Source organism: Phyllobates terribilis, unplaced genomic scaffold, assembly GCF_046119375.1.
Source record: "Phyllobates terribilis strain yellow unplaced genomic scaffold, ASM4611937v1 Scaffold_2__4_contigs__length_985480577, whole genome shotgun sequence".
NCBI lineage: Eukaryota > Metazoa > Chordata > Amphibia > Anura > Dendrobatidae > Phyllobates > Phyllobates terribilis.
The window spans coordinates 345207448-345235228 of record NW_027362762.1 but is presented as its reverse complement, the minus strand read 5'-3'; the positions used below and the strand labels follow the sequence as shown (position 1 = coordinate 345235228).

At 46.5% G+C, this 27781-nt stretch overlaps 1 protein-coding gene across 1 annotated transcript in view; it reads left to right on the top strand.

The window, feature by feature from the left end:
- Positions 1 to 27781, top strand: part of MYH15 (myosin heavy chain 15) — a 109774-nt gene that overhangs the window by 41531 nt on the left and 40462 nt on the right. Inside the window, exons 14-22 of the mRNA XM_073669088.1 lie at positions 18076 to 18225; positions 20565 to 20735; positions 21260 to 21439; positions 21583 to 21715; positions 23355 to 23422; positions 24759 to 24846; positions 24932 to 25049; positions 25676 to 25799; positions 26987 to 27123. Coding sequence (XP_073525189.1) covers positions 18076 to 18225; positions 20565 to 20735; positions 21260 to 21439; positions 21583 to 21715; positions 23355 to 23422; positions 24759 to 24846; positions 24932 to 25049; positions 25676 to 25799; positions 26987 to 27123 — 1169 coding nt within the window. The remainder of the gene's footprint in view (positions 1 to 18075; positions 18226 to 20564; positions 20736 to 21259; positions 21440 to 21582; positions 21716 to 23354; positions 23423 to 24758; positions 24847 to 24931; positions 25050 to 25675; positions 25800 to 26986; positions 27124 to 27781) is intronic.

Sequence of the window (27781 nt, the reverse complement as noted above, 5' to 3'; positions counted from 1 at the left end):
GGCAGAGACTCAGCGCTGCAAACAATAACAGATGCCATGAGCAGCGGCAGAGACTCAGCCCTGCAAACAATAACAGATGCCATGAGCAGCGGCAGAGACTCAGCCCTGCAAACAATAACAGATGCCATGAGCAGCGGCAGAGACTCAGCCCTGCAAACAATAACAGATGCCATGAGCAGCGGCAGAGACTCAGCCCTGCAAACAATAACAGATGCCATGAGCAGCGGCAGAGACTCAGCGCTGCAAACAATAACAGATGCCATGAGCAGCGGCAGAGACTCAGCGCTGCAAACAATAACAGATGCCATGAGCAGCGGCAGAGACTCAGCCTTGCAAACAATAACAGATGCCATGAGCAGCGGCAGAGACTCAGCCCTGCAAACAATAACAGATGCCATGAGCAGCGGCAGAGACTCAGCCCTGCAATCAATAACAGATGCCATGAGCAGCGGCAGAGACTCAGCACTGCAAACAATAACAGATGCCATGAGCAGCGGCAGAGACTCAGCCCTGCAAACAATAACAGATGCCATGAGCAGCGGCAGAGACTCAGCCCTGCAAACAATAACAGATGCCATGAGCAGCGGCAGAGACTCAGCACTGCAAACAATAAAAGATGCCATGAGCAGCGGCAGAGACTCAGCGCTGCAAACAATAACAGATGCCATGAGCAGCGGCAGAGACTCAGCCCTGCAAACAATAACAGATGCCATGAGCAGCGGCAGAGACTCAGCACTGCAAACAATAACAGATGCGATGAGCAGCGGCAGAGACTCAGCGCTGCAAACAATAACAGATGCCATGAGCAACGGCAGAGACTCAGCGCTGCAAACAATAACAGATGCCATGAGCAGCGGCAGAGACTCAGCGCTGCAAACAATAACAGATGCCATGAGCAGCGGCAGAGACTCAGCCCTGCAAACAATAACAGATGCCATGAGCAGCGGCAGAGACTCAGCGCTGCAAACAATAACAGATGCCATGAGCAGCGGCAGAGACTCAGCGCTGCAAACAATAACAGATGCCATGAGCAGCGGCAGAGACTCAGCCTTGCAAACAATAACAGATGCCATGAGCAGCGGCAGAGACTCAGCCCTGCAAACAATAACAGATGCCATGAGCAGCGGCAGAGACTCAGCCCTGCAATCAATAACAGATGCCATGAGCAGCGGCAGAGACTCAGCACTGCAAACAATAACAGATGCCATGAGCAGCGGCAGAGACTCAGCCCTGCAAACAATAACAGATGCCATGAGCAGCGGCAGAGACTCAGCCCTGCAAACAATAACAGATGCCATGAGCAGCGGCAGAGACTCAGCACTGCAAACAATAAAAGATGCCATGAGCAGCGGCAGAGACTCAGCGCTGCAAACAATAACAGATGCCATGAGCAGCGGCAGAGACTCAGCCCTGCAAACAATAACAGATGCCATGAGCAGCGGCAGAGACTCAGCACTGCAAACAATAACAGATGCGATGAGCAGCGGCAGAGACTCAGCGCTGCAAACAATAACAGATGCCATGAGCAACGGCAGAGACTCAGCGCTGCAAACAATAACAGATGCCATGAGCAGCGGCAGAGACTCAGCGCTGCAAACAATAACAGATGCCATGAGCAGCGGCAGAGACTCAGCCCTGCAAACAATAACAGATGCCATGAGCAGCGGCAGAGACTCAGCGCTGCAAACAATAACAGATGCCATGAGCAGCGGCAGAGACTCAGCGCTGCAAACAATAACAGATGCCATGAGCAGCGGCAGAGACTCAGCGCTGCAAACAATAACAGATGCCATGAGCAGCGGCAGAGACTCAGCCCTGCAAACAATAACAGATGCCATGAGCAGCGGCAGAGACTCAGCGCTGCAAACAATAACAGATGCCATGAGCAGCGGCAGAGACTCAGCGCTGCAAACAATAACAGATTCCATGAGCAGAAGCAGAGACTCAGCCCTGCAAACAATAACAGATGCCATGAGCAGCGGCAGAGACTCAGCGCTGCAAACAATAACAGATGCCATGAGCAGTGGCAGAGACTCAGCGCTGCAAACAATAACAGATGCCATGAGCAGCGGCAGAGACTCAGCCCTGCAAACAATAACAGATGCCATGAGCAGCGGCAGAGACTCAGCACTGCAAACAATAACAGATGCCATGAGCAGCGGCAGAGACTCAGCGCTGCAAACAATAACAGATGCCATGAGCAGCGGCAGAGACTCAGCCCTCCAACCAATAACAGATGCCATGAGCAGCGGCAGAGACTCAGCACTGCAAACAATAACAGATGCCATGAGCAGCGGCAGAGACTCAGCGCTGCAAACAATAACAGATGCCATGAGCAGAAGCAGAGACTCAGCCCTGCAAACAATAACAGATGCCATGAGCAGCGGCAGAGACTCAGCGCTGCAAACAATAACAGATGCCATGAGCAGCGGCAGAGACTCGGCCCTGCAAACAATAACAGATGCCATGAGCAGCGGGAGAAACTCAGCCCTGCAAACAATAACAGATGCCATGAGCAGCGGCAGAGACTCAGCACTGCAAACAATAACAGATGCCATGAGCAGAAGCAGAGACTCAGCACTGCAAACAATAACAGATGCCATGAGCAGCGGCAGAGACTCAGCCCTGCAAACAATAACAGATGCCATGAGCAGCGGCAGAGACTCAGCGCTGCAAACAATAACAGATGCCATGAGCAGCGGCAGAGACTCAGCACTGCAAACAATAACAGATGCCATGAGCAGCGGCAGAGACTCAGCGCTGCAAACAATAACAGATGCCATGAGCAGCGGCAGAGACTCAGCGCTGCAAACAATAACAGATGCCATGAGCAGCGGCAGAGACTCAGCGCTGCAAACAATAACAGATGCCATGAGCAGCGGCAGAGACTCAGCGCTGCAAACAATAACAGATGCCATGAGCAGCGGCAGAGACTCAGCGCTGCAAACAATAACAGATGCCATGAGCAGCGGCAGAGACTCAGCGCTGCAAACAATAACAGATGCCATGAGCAGCGGCAGAGACTCAGCCCTGCAAACAATAACAGATGCCATGAGCAGCGGCAGAGACTCAGCACTGCAAACAATAACAGATGCCATGAGCAGCGGCAGAGACTCAGCCCTGCAAACAATAACAGATGCCATGAGCAGCGGCAGAGACTCAGCCCTGCAAACAATAACAGATGCCATGAGCAGCGGCAGAGACTCAGCACTGCAAACAATAACAGATGCCATGAGCAGCGGCAGAGACTCAGCACTGCAAACAATAACAGATGCCATGAGCAGCGGCAGAGACTCAGCGCTGCAAACAATAACAGATGCCATGAGCAGCGGCAGAGACTCAGCCCTGCAAACAATAACAGATGCCATGAGCAGCGGCAGAGACTCAGCACTGCAAACAATAACAGATGCCATGAGCAGCGGCAGAGACTCAGCGCTGCAAACAATAACAGATGCCATGAGCAGAAGCAGAGACTCAGCCCTGCAAACAATAACAGATGCCATGAGCAGCGGCAGAGACTCAGCGCTGCAAACAATAACAGATGCCATGAGCAGCGGCAGAGACTCAGCCCTGCAAACAATAACAGATGCCATGAGCAGCGGCAGAGACTCAGCCCTGCAAACAATAACAGATGCCATGAGCAGCGGCAGAGACTCAGCCCTGCAAACAATAACAGATGCCATGAGCAGCGGCAGAGACTCAGCGCTGCAAACAATAACAGATGCCATGAGCAGCGGCAGAGACTCAGCCCTGCAAACAATAACAGATGCCATGAGCAGCGGCAGAGACTCAGCGCTGCAAACAATAACAGATGCCATGAGCAGCGGCAGAGACTCAGCGCTGCAAACAATAACAGATGCCATGAGCAGCGGCAGAGACTCAGCGCTGCAAACAATAACAGATGCCATGAGCAGCGGCAGAGACTCAGCACTGCAAACAATAACAGATGCCATGAGCAGCGGCAGAGACTCAGCCCTGCAAACAATAACTGATGCCATGAGCAGCGGCAGAGACTCAGCGCTGCAAACAATAACAGATGCCATGAGCAGCGGCAGAGACTCAGCGCTGCAAACAATAACAGATGCCATGAGCAGCGGCAGAGACTCAGCCCTGCAAACAATAACAGATGCCATGAGCAGCGGCAGAGACTCAGCACTGCAAACAATAACAGATGCCATGAGCAGCGGCAGAGACTCAGCGCTGCAAACAATAACAGATGCCATGAGCAGCGGCAGAGACTCAGCGCTGCAAACAATAACAGATGCCATGAGCAGCGGCAGAGACTCAGCCCTGCAAACAATAACAGATGCCATGAGCAGCGGCAGAGACTCAGCGCTGCAAACAATAACAGATGCCATGAGCAGCGGCAGAGACTCAGCGCTGCAAACAATAACAGATGCCATGAGCAGCGGCAGAGACTCAGCACTGCAAACAATAACAGATGCCATGAGCAGCGGCAGAGACTCAGCACTGCAAACAATAACAGATGCCATGAGCAGCGGCAGAGACTCAGCGCTGCAAACAATAACAGATGCCATGAGCAGCGGCAGAGACTCAGCGCTGCAAACAATAACAGATGCCATGAGCAGCGGCAGAGACTCAGCCCTGCAAACAATAACAGATGCCATGAGCAGCGGCAGAGACTCAGCACTGCAAACAATAACAGATTCCATGAGCAGAAGCAGAGACTCAGCCCTGCAAACAATAACAGATGCCATGAGCAGCGGCAGAGACTCAGCGCTGCAAACAATAACAGATGCCATGAGCAGTGGCAGAGACTCAGCGCTGCAAACAATAACAGATGCCATGAGCAGCGGCAGAGACTCAGCCCTGCAAACAATAACAGATGCCATGAGCAGCGGCAGAGACTCAGCACTGCAAACAATAACAGATGCCATGAGCAGCGGCAGAGACTCAGCGCTGCAAACAATAACAGATGCCATGAGCAGCGGCAGAGACTCAGCCCTCCAACCAATAACAGATGCCATGAGCAGCGGCAGAGACTCAGCACTGCAAACAATAACAGATGCCATGAGCAGCGGCAGAGACTCAGCGCTGCAAACAATAACAGATGCCATGAGCAGAAGCAGAGACTCAGCCCTGCAAACAATAACAGATGCCATGAGCAGCGGCAGAGACTCAGCGCTGCAAACAATAACAGATGCCATGAGCAGCGGCAGAGACTCGGCCCTGCAAACAATAACAGATGCCATGAGCAGCGGGAGAAACTCAGCCCTGCAAACAATAACAGATGCCATGAGCAGCGGCAGAGACTCAGCACTGCAAACAATAACAGATGCCATGAGCAGAAGCAGAGACTCAGCACTGCAAACAATAACAGATGCCATGAGCAGCGGCAGAGACTCAGCCCTGCAAACAATAACAGATGCCATGAGCAGCGGCAGAGACTCAGCGCTGCAAACAATAACAGATGCCATGAGCAGCGGCAGAGACTCAGCGCTGCAAACAATAACAGATGCCATGAGCAGCGGCAGAGACTCAGCGCTGCAAACAATAACAGATGCCATGAGCAGCGGCAGAGACTCAGCCTTGCAAACAATAACAGATGCCATGAGCAGCGGCAGAGACTCAGCCCTGCAAACAATAACAGATGCCATGAGCAGCGGCAGAGACTCAGCCCTGCAATCAATAACAGATGCCATGAGCAGCGGCAGAGACTCAGCACTGCAAACAATAACAGATGCCATGAGCAGCGGCAGAGACTCAGCCCTGCAAACAATAACAGATGCCATGAGCAGCGGCAGAGACTCAGCCCTGCAAACAATAACAGATGCCATGAGCAGCGGCAGAGACTCAGCACTGCAAACAATAAAAGATGCCATGAGCAGCGGCAGAGACTCAGCGCTGCAAACAATAACAGATGCCATGAGCAGCGGCAGAGACTCAGCCCTGCAAACAATAACAGATGCCATGAGCAGCGGCAGAGACTCAGCACTGCAAACAATAACAGATGCGATGAGCAGCGGCAGAGACTCAGCGCTGCAAACAATAACAGATGCCATGAGCAACGGCAGAGACTCAGCGCTGCAAACAATAACAGATGCCATGAGCAGCGGCAGAGACTCAGCGCTGCAAACAATAACAGATGCCATGAGCAGCGGCAGAGACTCAGCCCTGCAAACAATAACAGATGCCATGAGCAGCGGCAGAGACTCAGCGCTGCAAACAATAACAGATGCCATGAGCAGCGGCAGAGACTCAGCGCTGCAAACAATAACAGATGCCATGAGCAGCGGCAGAGACTCAGCGCTGCAAACAATAACAGATGCCATGAGCAGCGGCAGAGACTCAGCCCTGCAAACAATAACAGATGCCATGAGCAGCGGCAGAGACTCAGCGCTGCAAACAATAACAGATGCCATGAGCAGCGGCAGAGACTCAGCGCTGCAAACAATAACAGATTCCATGAGCAGAAGCAGAGACTCAGCCCTGCAAACAATAACAGATGCCATGAGCAGCGGCAGAGACTCAGCGCTGCAAACAATAACAGATGCCATGAGCAGTGGCAGAGACTCAGCGCTGCAAACAATAACAGATGCCATGAGCAGCGGCAGAGACTCAGCCCTGCAAACAATAACAGATGCCATGAGCAGCGGCAGAGACTCAGCACTGCAAACAATAACAGATGCCATGAGCAGCGGCAGAGACTCAGCGCTGCAAACAATAACAGATGCCATGAGCAGCGGCAGAGACTCAGCCCTCCAACCAATAACAGATGCCATGAGCAGCGGCAGAGACTCAGCACTGCAAACAATAACAGATGCCATGAGCAGCGGCAGAGACTCAGCGCTGCAAACAATAACAGATGCCATGAGCAGAAGCAGAGACTCAGCCCTGCAAACAATAACAGATGCCATGAGCAGCGGCAGAGACTCAGCGCTGCAAACAATAACAGATGCCATGAGCAGCGGCAGAGACTCGGCCCTGCAAACAATAACAGATGCCATGAGCAGCGGGAGAAACTCAGCCCTGCAAACAATAACAGATGCCATGAGCAGCGGCAGAGACTCAGCACTGCAAACAATAACAGATGCCATGAGCAGAAGCAGAGACTCAGCACTGCAAACAATAACAGATGCCATGAGCAGCGGCAGAGACTCAGCCCTGCAAACAATAACAGATGCCATGAGCAGCGGCAGAGACTCAGCGCTGCAAACAATAACAGATGCCATGAGCAGCGGCAGAGACTCAGCACTGCAAACAATAACAGATGCCATGAGCAGCGGCAGAGACTCAGCGCTGCAAACAATAACAGATGCCATGAGCAGCGGCAGAGACTCAGCGCTGCAAACAATAACAGATGCCATGAGCAGCGGCAGAGACTCAGCGCTGCAAACAATAACAGATGCCATGAGCAGCGGCAGAGACTCAGCGCTGCAAACAATAACAGATGCCATGAGCAGCGGCAGAGACTCAGCGCTGCAAACAATAACAGATGCCATGAGCAGCGGCAGAGACTCAGCGCTGCAAACAATAACAGATGCCATGAGCAGCGGCAGAGACTCAGCCCTGCAAACAATAACAGATGCCATGAGCAGCGGCAGAGACTCAGCACTGCAAACAATAACAGATGCCATGAGCAGCGGCAGAGACTCAGCCCTGCAAACAATAACAGATGCCATGAGCAGCGGCAGAGACTCAGCCCTGCAAACAATAACAGATGCCATGAGCAGCGGCAGAGACTCAGCACTGCAAACAATAACAGATGCCATGAGCAGCGGCAGAGACTCAGCACTGCAAACAATAACAGATGCCATGAGCAGCGGCAGAGACTCAGCGCTGCAAACAATAACAGATGCCATGAGCAGCGGCAGAGACTCAGCCCTGCAAACAATAACAGATGCCATGAGCAGCGGCAGAGACTCAGCACTGCAAACAATAACAGATGCCATGAGCAGCGGCAGAGACTCAGCGCTGCAAACAATAACAGATGCCATGAGCAGAAGCAGAGACTCAGCCCTGCAAACAATAACAGATGCCATGAGCAGCGGCAGAGACTCAGCGCTGCAAACAATAACAGATGCCATGAGCAGCGGCAGAGACTCAGCCCTGCAAACAATAACAGATGCCATGAGCAGCGGCAGAGACTCAGCCCTGCAAACAATAACAGATGCCATGAGCAGCGGCAGAGACTCAGCCCTGCAAACAATAACAGATGCCATGAGCAGCGGCAGAGACTCAGCGCTGCAAACAATAACAGATGCCATGAGCAGCGGCAGAGACTCAGCCCTGCAAACAATAACAGATGCCATGAGCAGCGGCAGAGACTCAGCGCTGCAAACAATAACAGATGCCATGAGCAGCGGCAGAGACTCAGCGCTGCAAACAATAACAGATGCCATGAGCAGCGGCAGAGACTCAGCGCTGCAAACAATAACAGATGCCATGAGCAGCGGCAGAGACTCAGCACTGCAAACAATAACAGATGCCATGAGCAGCGGCAGAGACTCAGCCCTGCAAACAATAACTGATGCCATGAGCAGCGGCAGAGACTCAGCGCTGCAAACAATAACAGATGCCATGAGCAGCGGCAGAGACTCAGCGCTGCAAACAATAACAGATGCCATGAGCAGCGGCAGAGACTCAGCCCTGCAAACAATAACAGATGCCATGAGCAGCGGCAGAGACTCAGCACTGCAAACAATAACAGATGCCATGAGCAGCGGCAGAGACTCAGCGCTGCAAACAATAACAGATGCCATGAGCAGCGGCAGAGACTCAGCGCTGCAAACAATAACAGATGCCATGAGCAGCGGCAGAGACTCAGCCCTCCAAACAATAACAGATGCCATGAGCAGCGGCAGAGACTCAGCGCTGCAAACAATAACAGATGCCATGAGCAGCGGCAGAGACTCAGCGCTGCAAACAATAACAGATGCCATGAGCAGCGGCAGAGACTCAGCGCTGCAAACAATAACAGATGCCATGAGCAGCGGCAGAGACTCAGCCCTGCAAACAATAACAGATGCCATGAGCAGCGGCAGAGACTCAGCACTGCAAACAATAACAGATGCCATGAGCAGCGGCAGAGACTCAGCCCTCCAACCAATAACAGATGCCATGAGCAGCGGCAGAGACTCAGCGCTGCAAACAATAACAGATGCCATGAGCAGCGGCAGAGACTCAGCCCTGCAAACAATAACAGATGCCATGAGCAGCGGCAGAGACTCAGCCCTGCAAACAATAACAGATGCCATGAGCAGCGGCAGAGACTCAGCGCTGGAACCAGGGAGAGGGAGTAAAGAATTATATGTTTAGTTACAAAAAAAAACTGCCACTGAAGGGTGGGGATTTTTCAGAACTGCATTACCCCCTTTGGCCACGTTCACACGTTCAGTATTTGGTCAGTAATTTACATCAGTATTTATAAGCCAAAACCAGGAGTGGAACAATCAAAGGAAAAGTATAATAGAAACACGTCACCACTTCTGCATTTATCACCCACTCCTGCTTTTGGCTTACAAATACTGAGGTAAAATACTGACCAAATACTGAACGTGTGAACGTGGCCGTCAGCTGAATCCATCAGTGAGATGTTCTGAAGGAAGAGTTTATAACTGTTTTTTTCCTTCTTATGAGCTCCTCTCAATTGATTTATGACTCACATGACAGTTGCGTTTTTGGTCATGAATCAAATGAGAGGAGCTAGGAATAAGAACGATAACTGTTCTTCCTTCTGCTCACTGATAAACTCTTAATTAAAGGGGTTGTCCGGTCAAAAGTGATAAGTCTGCAGTCACTCTGTGTGACTGCAGACTTATGAATCCCCCAGCGCAGGCACTGTGGGGATTCGCCTGTATGAGCCCTGGGACCGGAGGCTATGTATGTGTTATATATACCCCTGGCCATTCAGCGTTGCCTTGCTCCATTCACTTGTATGGAGCGAGGCCACACCCCCTCTAATGACGTGGACGGCCAGTGGGTGCGTCTGACCTGAGGGCGCGGACTCGTTCAATACAAGTGTATGGAGAGCAAGGCCACGTCCACTGGCCAGGGGTATGTATAACGCATACAATCCCTCCGTTACCGGGTCTCATACCAGCGAATCCCCACAGTGCAGTGTCTGCACTAGGGGGATTCATAAGTCTGCAGTCACACAGAGTGACTGCAGACTTATCACTTTTGACCGGACAACCCCTTTAACTAATTTTGCAGCCAATATACAGTGCAACTCAAGGCTATAAAAGTAAATGGTGCAAAATGTTTAATGAAACCAAAATGCAAAAATGATTTTTAGCCAAATAATACATGCATTTAAGCAAACCAAAAAATGTCCCCAAAGGTCTTCATGTCCTGTAAGTGCACTGTAGCTATTTTTCTATCATAACTATCTGTGTTAGTCCCAAAATGTGAATTTTTGAAAGAAATAGAGTACATTATAGCAACTTAAGTTATGTGCATCTTTTTTTTTTATCTAAATTTGTAAAATATATTTTATTTTTTTTACTATATATTTATAGCAGTACATTATTGTTGTTTAGAGCGTTAAAATAATAATATGAGCACTTGCAACCACCACTAGAAGAAATTTATGCACATACTTCATTGGACCCAATAACACTGTGCACTAAGCTTTTTCTAGTGGTGGTTGCAGACTATTAGAAAAAGCATTCCCAGCAAAAATTGTAACCGCTAATATGTGAGATAGTGTAGGTGTATGGACATACTTACCAATCGCCATCTTCCCTGGTTTCCAGTGCTTCTTCTGGGTCATGTGACTTAAAACCAGACTAGTCGGATCTTACTGGGGTTTATCTTTGGACCAGAAGTCGCTTTAATAATGTAAGTCTATGGATCCTTGTTTTGAGGCTCCCTAGATTTACAATGATAGAAGTAGCATCCCCACGCACAATAGTCCCTGCGTGAGCCGGAAAAGTAGAGAAGCAATCATATAACCTAGTGGTGGAGATGGAAACTGGGGAAGGCAGAAATCAGCGAGAATTTCAATGCACCTACACTACATCACATACATATTTAGAAACAATGACAGAATAACTTTTTTGCTGGGAGTGCTTCTTTAACTTTATGATTACAGTGGGGAAAATAAGTATTTGATACACTGCCGATTTTGCATGTTTTCCCACCTACAACGAACGGACAGGTCTGTAATTTTTATCGTAGGTACACTTCACCTGTTAGAGACAGAATCTAAAAATAAAAAAAACAGAAAATCACATTGTGTGATTTTTACAGAATTAATTTGCATTTTATTGCATGAAATAAGTATTTGATACAATAGAAAAACAGAACTTAATATTAGGTACAGAAACCTTTATTTGCAATTACAGAGGTCAGAGGTTTCCTGTAGTTCTTGACCAAGTTTGCACACACTGCAGCAGGGATTTTGGCCCACTCCTCCATACAGATCTTCTCCAGATCTTTCAGGTTTAGGGACTATTGCTGTGCAATATTGAGTTTCAGCTCCCTCCAAAGATTTTCTATTGGGTTCAGGTCTGGAGACTGGCTAGGCCACTCCAGGACTTTGAAATGCTTCTTACGGAGCCACTCCTTAGTTGCCCTGGCTGTGTGTTTTGGGTAATTGTCATGCTGGAAGACCCGGTCACGACCCATCTTCAATGCTCTTACTGAGGGAAGGAGGTTGTTGGCCAAAATCTCGGCGAGTGGAGTTCATACCAAAATATTCTATATTGGTCTCATCTGACCACATGACCGTCTCCCATGCATCCTCTGCATCATCCAGATGGTCACTGGCTAACTTCAAACGGGCCTGGACAAGTACTGGGGTGAGCAGGGGGACCTTATGTGCCCTGCAGGATTTTAATCCATGACGACGTAGTGTGTTACTAACGGTAATGTATTAGACTGTGGTCTCCGTTCTCTTCAGGTCATTGACCAGGTCTTCCCATGTAGTTCTGGGCTGATTCCTGACCTTTCTCAGAATCATCCTTACCCCCAAAGTTTTACACAACTGTTCTGTTAGACTGCTTCTTACAAAACGACTGATTCACCTTTCCTTTCTTAGAATCATTCTTGTGTTTCTTCCATTTTCTAATAATTGTTCCAACAGTTTGTGCCTTCTTACCAAGCTGCTTGCCTATTGTCCTGTAGTCCATCCCAGCCTTGTGCAAGTCTCCAATTTTGTCCCTGGTGTCCTTAGACAGCTCTTTGATCTTGGATATGGTGGAGAGGTTGGAGTGTGATTGACTAATTGTGTGGATAGGTGTATTTTATATAGGTAACAAGCTCAAACATGGGCACTTAATACAGGTAATGAGTGCAGAGTAGGAGGGCTTCTTAAAGAAAAACTAACAGGTCTGTGAGAGCCAGAATTCTTGCTAGTTGGTAGGGGATCAAATACTTCTTTCATGTAATAAAATGCAATTTAATTATTTAAAAATCATACAATGTGTTTTTCTGTTTTTTATTTTTAGATTCAATCTCTCACAGACTGGGAAAACTTGCAAAATCAGCAGGGTATCAAATACTTATTTTCCCCACTGAATATTGGTGTTTTAGGCAATCTACTGCAAAATGGAAATGAAACTCTTAGAAAAATATATTTTAAAGGAAATTAGCAAACAATGTGATGCATAAAAATGCCATTTCTTTTTGTGAGGATCTCTTACTTTTGATGTACAATATCTTGATAATATGGCTCTCTGCACCCTTGTGCAGCCTTTCACTCTTATTGGAAGGCTTCCTACTTGAGTGGGCCAGTTTAATTGTGAGGTCTGGCACTGATGTTAGACAAGAAGTTATGATTCATAATCAGCCTTTCTTTTCACCTGAGAGGTGTCAGTGGGGTTGAGGTCAAGGCTCTGTGCCGTTGCTAAACTTCCTTTAAATTAAATGTCTTTGTGTTTATGCTACTTTTTATTGGAAATATGGGGCCTAAAACTCTAAAAGCTCTCTGCATACCTTATCCCCCCACAAAATTGGACAGCATGTGTAGCACCCTGAGGATTCGGCTGCTACAGGGGTATTGCACCTCAACCCAGGGGTGTGATATTCCACTCCCGGGTAAGGAAGGAGTGTGGAACTGAGCTCGGTAGGCTGCATGCACTACACACATCCCATTTCCGGGGAACAGGCCGACGGTACTCCCACTTAGAAATGTGCAGGTACGACCGAGTCTGTTCCTGGCTGGAGTGGGAGGGGGGTGGTACATCCCAAGTAGTGTAGGGGCAGATAGGGGGAGCAGCCTGGGTAAAGATAGGAGCTCATTGGGTGCTGGTCACCTGAGCTCACACATAGAGGGTGTATATAAGGTGGGCACCAACTAAGAACAGGGTCAGTTGCAGAGAGAAAGTCAGCGAGCGGAGGAGAAGAGAGACCCAGAGTGAGAGAGGAGAGAGAGAGACCCAGAGGGGGAAACAGAAGAAAAGGACTCCAAGAACCCAAATTAAATCCCCGGGTGAAGAGTCGGCACAGGGTACCGGAACCCAAGCTGGTGGGGGGCAAAAACACACCCCAGCCAGAGACCGGAGACCGTGGGCAGCGTTTGCCACGGTCACCCACCACATCCACCACGAAGGCATACCACGTGGAGGGTCAGGGAACCCGAGGCCAAGGGTCTCCCAACAGAAGGCCCGAGGGAGCTGGACCTGGGTGGATCAATAGTGGGGACGGCCAGAGAATGGACAGAAGGAGAGCTCAGGGTCACGCTCCGGACTTATTTGGGGGTTGGCTGGATCCAGAACCTGGTGGACGCAGCACGGCTCGGGAGGTCACTCGAAGCTGGAGTGACCAGAACATCAGCAGTGAGTAAACATCCTAAACTGCATAACCCGACTCTGTCTCTGATTGCCGTCTACACTGCATCACCACAACTCCCATCCTCTGCACCTGATCCCCCTGAGGCTATACCCCTCCCGTTGGGGGTTATCCTATCAAGCTGCACCAACACCACCAGCCTCAGCGGACCCTGCTGCAGCGGCGGCCACAGTGACCGCAACACAACGGGTGGCGTAGTCGACATTAAGAACTTGATAACATCTGTAGGACTGCCACATACAACTGAGTTTGACACCCTGGGCACGGACCGGGTCACAGCCACTCGGAAGACTACAACCCCCATCAGATCCGGCTCCGGATATTCCCCCTAAAGAATATGGCCCAGGGGGCGCGTCAACTTTGGCGTAGTCGGCAGGATTACGTGCCCGCAACACCCGGGTACTGCGTGCCTGAAGGAAAGTGCAAGTTTACCTCAAAAAGAAGTCTCCTGCCGGTTCCGGAGGGTCCCCGCCATCGGACCCCATCACCAGTCGATTCCCGCCGGTTGTCCGCCATTAACAACTTTTTCCCGCCATCTGCAGAGTTTCCCGCCACTGGGAAGCGATTCCCGCCATTTCCAAAGGTTTCCCGCCTTGGAAGAGCGGACGCCATTATGGGCGTGCCAGAGGGTGGCGAGAGGCCACCTCCCATCGTGGGCCAGGACCGAAAATGGCGCCAAAAGTGGAAACCGCCCCCACCAACAGAGACTGTGATGCTAGAGGTGTCTGTCAGCGTGAAAGAACCGCCCCTGGAGCTGACAATCACCAAGTGGCCCCGGGACCGCCCTCGAAGTGGGAGGAGACGAAAGAAAAGAACGAAGATGGGTGTCGCCTGGAGCAGTCTGGAGCGAGCGCACCCGGAGGCAAGAAGCCTGGAGAAGAGTAGCAGAGGAGCTTACCCGGAGATGGCGAGAAAGCAGAGCAGCACCGGCCCGTTGGCCAGGAGCCTGCTAGAAACCGAGGAGGGAGAGCAGAGCAGCACCGGCCCGCTGGCCAGGAGCCTGCTGGAAGAAGAGCAGAGCAGCACCGACCCGTTGGTCAGGAGCCTGCTGGAAACCACGACCCCACTAGGCCTAGTGGAGGTCCTTGCACAGCTCCCCCGAGACCGGGAGTGTGCACAGACCGCTCTGGAGGGCCTCGCACGGAGGATGGCCCGGGTACAGCGAGAGACATTGGCGGAGTGGAGCCGAGAGATGGCCCAGCAAACCAAGACCCGGAGCACGCCAGCCAAGATGAGGAGACAGACCGCCTCTGAGGATGGCGCGGGAGGACCCAAGGCCGGAGACGGCGCCGAGAAGGGAGCCGAACGCATGGAGGCAGGTAAAGGGGACGTCTATACCCCAAACCGGGACACCGCTTACCTGCCCCAGCTCCCCGTCGCAGAGCCCGAAAGTCCCCCTGCTGTGCCCGAAAACGCCATGTCACCGACGCAGACTAGGCCCCAACCGGAAGCCGCCGCCGCGACCCCTGTGACGCCATGCGCACCGACCCCGAGCGTGGCAAAACAGGAAGTAACACCAGCCTGGTCGCAGGGCCTAGAATTCCCGGGCGTCGCATCACCAACAGCGCCCCCTACCTCCGCGGAGCCTCCGGCCTGGCCGCAAGGCCAGGTAGCCCAGGGCGCCGCCGTCCTAACGGTGCCCTTCACCTTCCAGGTGCCCCAGGCCTGGCCGCAAGGCCTGGGCAACCCGGGCGCCACCACCACCGCGCCCACACCCGTAAAACCAAGGGTGCCGCGTCTGGGAGAGGACTTGTTTGCCCAGCACACGTGGCCGGACGGGCAGCCTTTCATCTGGCCCCAGAAATATTATGAACTGGAGCGCCAGAGGAGAGTTGGGGCCATGTGTGCACCCCTGATTCCGGCTCCGAAGCCCGTGATAAGGATCTCGCCCCCGCTTGAAGAGACCCAATTTGAGTGGGACCCCACCGGAGAAGACCTAATGGGGTTCACTCAAGAAACCAGGGCAGCTGCAGCGGAGCGTGCTGAGTGCTGCCGACAGCAGCTCGAGGAGTTTGCGAGGGAGCGGAGAGAGAGGCGGGTCCGGGAACAACAGGCCCAAATAAGGAGCGCCGAGCAGAAGAGCCGAACCAGGAGGGACCCCCGTGCAGCGCACAGTCCCCGCACCACCGGGACTGTAATTAAGTTCAACATGCAGCATGGGTGGGGCTTCATCAGAGACCACAACACCCCCGGCGACGTCTTTGTCACGCGCAGAGATGTGGAGTCCCATCTGCCGGAGGGGCACAGAGGTCGTGACCTTTATATCGGGGACGAGGTCACCTTTACCCGGCACAAGTGTGCCAAAGGACCTTACGCCCTCCATGTGCATCGCCTGACAGAGGAGGAGCTGCGATGTGAGGAGGAAGAGCAAGAGGATCCGGACGGGTCTGAAGCTGAGATCCCCAAAGAAGGAGCAGGAGGAAGACGTTGTTGAGTACAGCGGAGCAGGTGCTGTAAATAGTTACCCGATCGGGGTATAAAGAAACTGTTACTGCAAATATAGTCCCCGTTGGGACCAGCTGAGTGAACTGTTCACCCGTTTACCCTTAATCCCACAGGCTGAGGACTGTGAGCAGCCATTCCCTTTCCCTCCTTAACTGGCCGAGGACTGAGAGCGGCCATATCCCTGTATATAGTTGCGCGTCCTAAAGCGCCCCCTACCGGTTTTATAGGAAAACCAGTTTTCCAGAGAGACTGTCGCACTTTACCCGGTCACACGTTGCACAGTGACCGGAGGAGGAGCCAGAGGCGACGAGAATGTTTTATATTGAAATATATATATATAATGTTTTATATGTTTTATATGTTTATGAAAATTTTGTATGTTTTGTGATGTTTTTGTCTTACAGCCCGAGGACGTGCTGTGGTTTACCAGGGGGGAATGTAGCACCCTGAGGATTCGGCTGCTACAGGGGTATTGCACCTCAACCCAGGGGTGTGATATTCCACTCCCGGGTAAGGAAGGAGTGTGGAACTGAGCTCGGTAGGCTGCATGCACTACACACATCCCATTTCCGGGGAACAGGCCGACGGTACTCCCACTTAGAAATGTGCAGGTACGACCGAGTCTGTTCCTGGCTGGAGTGGGAGGGGGGTGGTACATCCCAAGTAGTGTAGGGGCAGATAGGGGGAGCAGCCTGGGTAAAGATAGGAGCTCATTGGGTGCTGGTCACCTGAGCTCACACATAGAGGGTGTATATAAGGTGGGCACCAACTAAGAACAGGGTCAGTTGCAGAGAGAAAGTCAGCGAGCGGAGGAGAAGAGAGACCCAGAGTGAGAGAGGAGAGAGAGAGACCCAGAGGGGGAAACAGAAGAAAAGGACTCCAAGAACCCAAATTAAATCCCCGGGTGAAGAGTCGGCACAGGGTACCGGAACCCAAGCTGGTGGGGGGCAAAAACACACCCCAGCCAGAGACCGGAGACCGTGGGCAGCGTTTGCCACGGTCACCCACCACATCCACCACGAAGGCATACCACGTGGAGGGTCAGGGAACCCGAGGCCAAGGGTCTCCCAACAGAAGGCCCGAGGGAGCTGGACCTGGGTGGATCAATAGTGGGGACGGCCAGAGAAAGGACAGAAGGAGAGCTCAGGGTCACGCTCCGGACTTATTTGGGGGTTGGCTGGATCCAGAACCTGGTGGACGCAGCACGGCTCGGGAGGTCACTCGAAGCTGGAGTGACCAGAACATCAGCAGTGAGTAAACATCCTAAACTGCATAACCCGACTCTGTCTCTGATTGCCGTCTACACTGCATCACCACAACTCCCATCCTCTGCACCTGATCCCCCTGAGGCTATACCCCTCCCGTTGGGGGTTATCCTATCAAGCTGCACCAACACCACCAGCCTCAGCGGACCCTGCTGCAGCGGCGGCCACAGTGACCGCAACACAACGGGTGGCGTAGTCGACATTAAGAACTTGATAACATCTGTAGGACTGCCACATACAACTGAGTTTGACACCCTGGGCACGGACCAGGTCACAGCCACTCGGAAGACTACAACCCCCATCAGATCCGGCTCCGGATATTCCCCCTAAAGAATATGGCCCAGGGGGCGCGTCACATGCACTATGCATTCTGGTAGGAATCATCCACTGACATATGACATATCCAAATTCCTCCATCAGACTGCCAGATAGTGAATTCATCATTCCAGAGAGCGCTCCAGAGTAGAGTGCTTTACACTCTACACGCTACCTTTTTGTATACATATATTCATTCATACTGACCACTTTAACAAGTTTTCCTGTGCGGTACTTTGCTGGTTAAATATGACTATGAAAATTATTGGCCCTTTAATGTTTCTTTTTCTCATAGGTTGTTTATGCAGTTGGTGCATTGGCCAAAGGCATCTATGACCGAATGTTTAAGTGGCTCGTGATCCGTATAAACAAAACACTGGACACAAAGTTACCCAGGCAGTTCTTCATCGGTGTGCTTGACATTGCTGGATTTGAAATTTTTGATGTAAGTCAAATATTCCAAGAATACCCATTTTCATAGAATCTAGTCCCATTGTATATACAAAAGGGGGATTAGCTGGACACTTTTCTAAAGCATCCGAAAAAGCAAAAAAAAAAAAATACAAAATACAATTTTACTAATGGTATGATCCAGTTTTTTGACTTAACAAATTGTCTAAAAATAAGCCCACTAATAGGTGATGTACATTTAGCCTAGTCCAAAAATGCACCATATTCATCATTAAGCATAAGGCAATGTCATAACTGTGGTGCATTTTAAACCTAAATTTACACTGTCCAAGTGTTACAAAGGATTAATAAATCTGCCCATCAGTAGATGTATCATGGACTGTGTAATGTCGGGCTTAGACAGCCATACAAAAACTCTCACGGATATGACTGTCTCTGTGTGCAGCTCTGTGTACTGGTCCTTATAAAAGACATGAACTAGTCTGATCTGTTAATCAGGCCAGAATATTGCATGCTGCGATTTTTTTCGCCCGAACCATTAGCCCGTGTGAAAAACTATTGGTGTGCACAAGCGCACTGCTTATTAGTGGATCAGTGTGCTGTCCGTTGAGCACATGGACAAGACTCTGACTGAAAAAATATGGCTGTCTGAATGAGCTCTAAGATGCATTAAGATGGCCTAGTCTTGGTTGTTATCAAATCAATAATGATGATTGGTGTTCCTCTTTCTCTTTACACACGACAACGAACACTAATGGGAACAGAACGATTGTTATTAAGATCGTTCTTTCCCTACACATCATCATGTTATCGGAAGCACATCCCCGTTTTATAAAATGATTTTTATGTTGCCATAAATGATCTAAGCACCTGAAGGGCAAATGTTTTGTTAGTTCATTGTGTGATTGCCGGCATGTTTACACAGGCCGATAATTGGGAATAAACATTCTTACAAAACGCTCATTCACCTATTCTCGGCCTATTTCTGAGCCTGCACCTTAATTGCATAAGCCTAAAACACTCTATATTGGGTCTATATTTCATCTTCACACTAGTAAGGGTTTCAGAAATAATAGGAACACATGTGAGAAATAAGTTTTACATTCCAGAGAAGTCCTTGCTTTTTTGGTCAGAGTTAGCAGCTTTTAAATATATTTTAAATATGTTTACGCTTTGCACAGATAGAAATCACCCTCCACAAGTCTAGCACCCGCTCTCCACCGCTCCTATGGTCTCAATATTTTAGCAGCATCGGTAATGTCATGTCAACTGCTCACATCACTGCTGCAGCCAATCACTGAGCTCAGTGTTTCATGCCGTCTATCTCGGCTCAGAGCTCAATGATTGGCTGCAGTGGTGATGTGAGCTGTTGATGTGATATCACCAGTTTAGCCAAATCACTGAGATTGAAGCTGCAGGTGCTAGACTTGGGAAAGGTGAGTACTATCTGTTTATCTTATTTTATGTGACAGGTAATGCTTGGAGTCAAAATTTTCTATAATAGATGGATTATTGGTATTTACTAGTATACTTAATTAGTACATGAGTAAATGAAGTTTTATGTTAAGTTAGAGTTCATAGATTTCCAACTTATCTGGTACTGGATAAGTGAGCTATGTATTTTATTAGTCACACAGTACCAGTCAGGCTGGGTTCATGCATCCGTTCTTTTTGCGTATGTGAAAAAATGACCGATTTTGATCAGTCTGCTGAATAAAATTGTCATCAGTGATTAGTCAGAGTGTCAGTTATTACCACCAAGGTTTCAGCAGTTTTTCTTGTATGCAAAAAAAAAAAGTGATGGAGGTTTCTAAAGCTTAAAATGGAACTAGAATGCCATTGGTGTGCTGTCTGTGTTTTTCACTGACCAATACACTTGAATGGATGAGTTTGATCTGTGACTCGGATCAAAATGGACACGTCACTTTGTTTTTTTGCAGACAGTCTGCAAAAAAAAAAACATACAAACAGCACAATAGACAATAAAACGTATGTGTTCTATTCCTGGGATCCAAAGGGTAATGTTTCTCCTTGCGGAGAGTGACATGTTAAGCATGTCAAGGTGAGGAGGCTTCTAAGCCGCAATGCTCCTCTGGGAAACTCTGAAGAGACAATTTGTCTATTCCTGAGAAACATGGATAGAACACATACAAGAAAATCAGACGCATTACAGGGGCCTTAAATCAGTATAAGCACTTTAGTTCTTGTTAAATAGTATGGCTCACTTTCAGTCTGGTTCTGAAAGTCTATACAGATCGTAATTCCAGAACATTTCTGTAGGTCAAATGAATACTCTAATATCAGCATTATCAGTCTCATTATACTTACTTGTGTAACTATACAAGGAAAATCCAATTGTTTCTATTTATTCAGTATAACAGCTTTGAACAACTTTGCATCAATTTCACAAATGAAAAGCTGCAACAGTTTTTCAACCATCACATGTTCGTGTTGGAACAAGAGGAGTATAAGAAAGAAGGTATTGACTGGGAGTTCATCGACTTTGGACTTGACTTACAGGCCTGCATTGACCTGATTGAAAAGGTAATGATTGTATTTTGTAAATGCACATTCTATTATAAGATTAATCATAGAATCATAGAATGTTAGACTTGGAAGGGACCTCCAGGGTCCTCGTGTCCAACCCCCTGCTCAATGCAGGATTCACTAAACCATCTCAGACAGATGTCTATCCAGCCTCTGTTTGAAGACTTCTATTGAAGGAGAACTCACCACCTCTAATACTTCATATTAATTCATTTTTCTTAGTGTTGAGCAAGTATGTTCTGTTAACCCTAAACTGTTTGACAGCTTTAATACATGTGAGGAATGTGTAAGAAATAGACATTCCTCACATGTATTAAAGCTGTCAAACAGTCGCAAATCATGCACACGGGAGTGATTCAAACATAACACCCAGCAGCTGTAACTACTCGGTGCTCGCCCGAGCATACTCGGCGAAAGGGTTAACAGAACATACTCGCTCATCACTATTTTCTATGTTATATTTTTTTTATTCATTGGTTGCATATACAATATTAATACATTTTATATCTTTCATGTGATAGCCTATGGGGATTATGTCTATCCTTGAAGAAGAGTGCATGTTTCCTAAAGCCACAGACATGACATTTAAAGCTAAACTTTATGATAACCATCTTGGAAAATCACCTAATTTGCAAAAGCCGAGACCTGACAAGAAGAGAAAATATGAGGCTCATTTTGAGCTTGTACATTACGCTGGAGTGGTAAGTGGGCCCCAGAGTAAATAGTCTACACGATAAATATCTGCACATGTAATGGCATCATACCATATATATCATATACCATACCATATATATCATACTATATATAATGTACATTTCATATATTAGTTGTTTTTCACCTGTAGGTTCCTTATAATATTGTTGGTTGGTTGGAAAAAAATAAGGATCCACTTAATGAAACAGTGGTGCAACTCTTCCAGAAGTCATCCAACAAACTTCTGGGCTGTCTGTTTGAAAACTATGTCAGCTCAGATAGCGGTTAGTAACCTTATAAATGTCTACTTGTTGCTAATAATGATTTATATTAAAGAGTCATAATATTTTAATCGATGCATGAAATGTAAATTAAGCATGAGTCTTTAATGGACTTTCAGATGGGTTACAGCACATATACCAAATATCACCTCCTACAAGTTTACTACCTATCTCAGAAGGTAGTAATATTACAGTATGTATCCATAACTGCTGTCTGTGATATATTTCACTTCGATGAACCAAGTAAGCCAAGAAAATCAAGGGAGCCCCAATGACATATATAAAAAATTAAAAGGGTTATTCCAGAATCTATTAATTTTTAACTCCTTCTTGCTTTATAATAATATATGTATTAACCAAAGTCTTCACTCTCTATTTTTTTTTCATATTTTTCTGGCTCCAGGTCCTCCATAATTGTGTCCATCTGCTCAGTGTCAAGTGGGTGCTGCCCATGTGACACTGTAAACTACATTTCCCACAAACCTCTGCTTCTTCTCCAGGCTACTCCTCTAAATGCTCTATGATCTCTTAGGGCCAACAAGGCAGAGTTGATAAGAGGAGATATGGCGCTGTCCATAGTTTCTAATAATATATCAATAAAATAAATTGTCTGTTCCCACCACCCCTTGTAAAGGTTTCTATTCCTCTGTCATCCAATTCTGTTTTGGATAAATTCCCGCTATATGTCAACTCCTAGCTCAAAATCCTGCCTTTCATGCCTATAGCAACCAATCACAGTGCAGCTTTTATTTTCCTGGAGCTGTTTAAAAAATGAAAGCTAAGCTCTGGTTGGTTGCTGAGAGCAGACAGTATTGATCAAAGGTTTGGTGTATTTATAGTAAGAAGGTGTCCATTATAACAAATTATACTTATGCTTTTACTGAGAAAAAAGAGGTGTAGTGGCTGGTTCTTCCGTGCTTGTTCGGCTTCATCTACCACACAGCCAAGCCGTGCAGTCTGAGAGGAGGAGAGCTGATCCTCCTTTAACAGGAGTCTCATAGAGGACTAGCAGGTATCTACTGAGCAAGTGCGGCCAGCCATGAAACAATTACAGGACATATCCATGGCATCCAGATAGGGAAAATCCTCTGACACACAGATTTTTAGACAGTCATATCAGGATCAGCAAACATTTTTGGAAACTGATTGCGTTTGAAAACTTTATTTATTTTAGGATTTTACACCAGTGAGCCATGACTGATATTGTAGGAATAAACCTTTAACTGTATGTCAGTCCAGTTCCATTATTTTACAATTAAAATATACAGTTGCTGCATGCTGTGCTATTTACAAGTAAAATACTAATGAATGCTTTACTTAAATGCAGATATTATTGAAAAGATGGTGTAGCAATACAATTTTTTAACCTCTTCCTCTAGATGTCTGGTATAGTTCCAACAAACATGGTATTAAGTACATACAGTGAAGTTAATAATTTGATCCCTTGCTGTTTTTGTAAGTTTTCCCACTGACAAAGACATGAACAGTCTATAATTTTAAGGGTAGGTTAATTTTAACATTGAGAGACAGAATATCCAAAAATAATCAAGAAAATCACATTGTATAAATTAGATACATTTAGATAAATGCAGATTACCCTCATACTTATTCTTGAATTCACTGTTTTATTCAATATTCACAGCTGATCAAGGTGGGGAAAAGAAACGCAAGAAGGGAGCTTCATTCCAAACTGTGTCCTCCATGCACAAAGTAATTTTTTTTACATTCCTAGCTTTCTGTAAATATAGTGCAATATGGTTATTATGCTGAATAATAGAACAGCTAGATATCATCCATAACAATTGGATTTTTTTTACCCTACAGCTGTTCCCGGCGCCACTCCTGTCCCATGCCGCCATTTTGTGACTGCATTTCCTAACTGACCGGAAGTCAGAGGCAACAGTCACAAGCTCTCAATGCAAGTCTATGAGGGCCTCGTTCTGGCTCTCATGGACTCACATTGAATTGTGACTTTCGGATTGCTCCAGCAAACACTGGAGAGATCCGGCAGGTACAAACTGCTGGAGACCGATAGGAGCGGCGCCGAAAACAGATAAAGATAGCGGCTGGTGAGTATAAGACTAGGGGCAGGGAACTTAGATTAGTATCACCACTCCAGCACTGCAATAAAAAAACACACACCACAGCCCCCCGAGAAAGCCCACGCGAAACGCACGTTGGGACTGGTGACCTATTGTTCCACGTGGGGAACATGAGTAAGATTTAATGGAATTACCTTCATGCCATCTAAGGAGGTATCCTTAAAGGGGTATACACACCCTTAGTTTCAATAGACCATAGCGCTGACACTCTGTTGCTTTGCTTTCTCATGAATGTTTAACACATATATGTTATATAGGCATTTGGGGTCTATTAAATAGGATGCATATAGTGATGCATTATTGACTATATGAGCACTGCCACTTTATGTATCTCCTGGTTTCCCATTTATCTTCCCACCCACTAAATCTGGTTGTGGACAGCATGTCCTTAATACTTGTGTCCAACTATTGAATTTGTATGTACTTTGCATATTTATACTGTATGTAGGCCTCTTTTCCTTATATATTTAATAAATGTTGCTATACGGATTTTTGGACTATTTTGCTCCATGTCTTTTGATAAAAAAACACGCTGGAGTGATGTTTTAATTTAACAGACAGGAAAAAGCTGAAAAGGAGGGAAGGTGATTACCCTACCCACAAAGCTATATAAACCTAGCACTTGCAATTCTAAAGATCTATAGGGGTCTTCAGAAGGAGGCTCTTCTACCATTGCTGTGTGTTCATGGTGGAGGATGTCATGAGCAGTCTAAAACCTGTACAGAAAATTATGATTTCCATGGCAGGAGCCAGTTATACCTTTGAGGGTGGATGAATGACTTCCCGCTAGACAAAACAGCATTGTTATTGTTTAGTGTAACTTTAAGGACTTTTTACATCTACGCAAATTTTCCACTGTTATAGTTCTTATTGTAAAGGCATAAAAATAATTCCATTAGTCACTAACTCATTTTATTAGTAACATAAATTGTCTTTTACTTTAGGAAAATCTGAACAAATTGATGACCAATCTGAGATCAACAGCTCCACATTTTGTGCGCTGCATCATTCCCAATGAAACTAAGACTCCAGGTAATTTCCCACGTCATTTAGAGCCTTGTGTCAATATTTCAAATAATTCTTTAGTTGTATGAATACATGCTGTATTTTATGTTAGGTGCTATGGACCCATACTTGGTTCTTCATCAACTCCGTTGCAATGGTGTCTTAGAGGGAATACGTATTTGCCGCAAAGGCTTTCCAAACAGGGTTTTGTATGCTGACTTCAAACAGAGGTATGTTATCAGTCATAGAGAATTCCGTATGTTAACTAATTAACTACCAATAATCATGGGAATGGGAATATAGATACTTCAGATTGCTATGGTACATAAAGTCAGATATTTATAAATTAAATCTAAAACCTATTTTGTGGAGTATAGAAGTAGTGCTTTATATCATCTGTTTCAGTTCAGCAGCACAAAGAAAGCATAATTAAAAACTCAATTACAAAAGTAAAAACTTATCTTGGTTACCATAGGATCAGGTTAATCAAAACAACTTTATAAATTACTAAACCTGGAAGGAAAACTTGTAATTTTTTGTTAAGGGGGTTATCCAGGTTTTTAAAATTGATGAAACTTGCTCTGCATGAGCCAACAATATTAGACCAGTGGGAGTCTGACTGCGCACCCCAAGTGATTTTCTGTTTGAAGGGGGTGAAGGTTCATGAGCGCCAATTTTTTTATTGTTTACATTTGGTCTCAGTTAAGCTCATATTAGCACATGCTCCACTTTTCGTAGTACCTGTGTTTGGCAATGCAGCATTATCCCACCTCTTAATTTTTATTTTTTGTTCCAGGCTCCATAAAACCTAGAGGTATCCCCAATTTAATCACAATTTTCTAATTTGCTTTTACAGGTACCGTATTCTGAATCCTAGCGCCATCCCTGAGGACAAATTTGTAGACAGCAGGAAAGCCTCTGAAAAACTCTTGGGAACTTTGGACATTGATCACACACAGTATCGTTTTGGGCATACCAAGGTTAATAATAATTGAATTTATTAACATTTAGTCTAAGAATTTATAGTATTAATAAGTATTTTTTCTGGTGATTCCCAAATTAAAAGTGTTGTCTATGACTTTAAAATTGATGGCCCATGTAAAGGATAGACCATCAATATTTGATTGGTTGGTTTCCAACACTTAGCACTGTTTGCTGCTTCTGGTTGATGTCAATGGGAGCTCAGCTGCAGTGTCCACTACTCAGTGTACAGAGCGGTTCCGTTTTGGCTCAGTACATCTGGCTTCTACAAGAACTACAAACAGGTGATCGGTGGGGCTGATGTTTGACTCCCACCAATCTAATGTTGATGAATTTTCCTGAGGAAAGGTCATCAATATTTTCACCTTGCACAACGCTTGCAATCTTTGTATTACAATACATAATTTACTTGTAAAAGTGAAATCTCACACTTTAGCCACAAAAGTAAGCTCCTGAATTGAGAAGTTTAAATTTAGTTCTTTTAAATAATGGTACCATGTATAGGCAACAAGTATAGAGATATAGAAATGTTAAAACTAAAAAAGTAGAATAGATTATACATTGGACTTACTCCTAATAGGGATGGAATAATTTCTTCGTAATGACACAATAATAGACTCCTAGACTTTGGCAATATTACAAGAAATAAAAATTTGTGATGATCAAATCTTCTTTTCCTATTAATGTCTACACAGCAAAAAATGGTGTGGTAACGTTTTAGCCAGATAAAAACATACCTGTAAAATCCCATGCCAATACAGCGCTTCCTCACCGTTATTCATTTTGTCCACGGCTGCAGCAGTGACATCCTGGTTACGACACGTGACCATTTTTGACAATCAATTTGCTTAGCGGAAATGTTGACATAGATGGCACTAGACTGCTGCACCCAATGATTGGCTGCAGTGGTCACAAGTTGTAGACAGGACATCACTACTGCAGCACTTTCAAAAATGACCAATAGGGAGTAAGTGCATGTGCTGAAGGACCTTCAACAGATCTGTATATTGTTACATTTAAGCATTGACAACCTTTTTTCCACATTTCAGTGAAAGCGAAAAGCCCTTTAAAAGATGTTATTGCAGCACATTCAATGTACAAGTATATCATCTCCTAAATGTTGTGCTCTTATCATCACGTGTTCTTCAAGATAGTGAAAAATATAACGTACTTTTATGTGCACTAGGTATTTTTCAAGGCTGGTCTCCTTGGACATCTTGAAGAGATGCGAGATGAAAGATTAGCTAAAATTCTCACACTGATTCAGGCAAGAGCCCGGGGAAAACTAATGAGAATTGAATTCCAAAAGATTCTTGAAAGAAGGTAATTTAGAATTACTAAAAGGAATGCAAAGTAAAAATAGATTTTCCTTATCTAACCTGAATTTACGATAACGCTTTAATTAATATTCCCTTACAGATCATATATGCCTTCTATGTTTCAAGATTTTAAGTAATCTACATGGTCTTTGGCTACCTTATAGTAAATAGAATCATATGTCCACTCCATACGTGTCTATTATTGTTGCTGCACATAAATTTACATTATAAAAATGTACCTTAAGATGCAATAAGATGATGTAAGCTAGCCATAACCTTGATATAATGGTCAGCTGTTATCCCCACCAAATCGATCACTGCTGTGCACTTGTTTTGTGCATTACCTTATTTTGCATTCTTCTCTCCCAATCACTAATCTGTAGTGCTCTTTCAGTTCCCAGTTCATACCCCTTTAAACATTCTGTGTATGGGCCACTACCCATGTGAGCCTCTCTTCTCCCAATCCTTGTATTCAGACAGCAGAATTCTCATACACAGTCTGTTTAGACTGTAGGGATTTTATGAGCAACAGTTGAAAGCAGCTTCTAAAGGATCACAAACTGGGCATTGAAACAGCACTACAGGATAATGCAATAAAAAATGACTACAAAAAGTTTAGTTAATGTTACAGGATTATGACTTTTCTACATTTTATTTTGAAA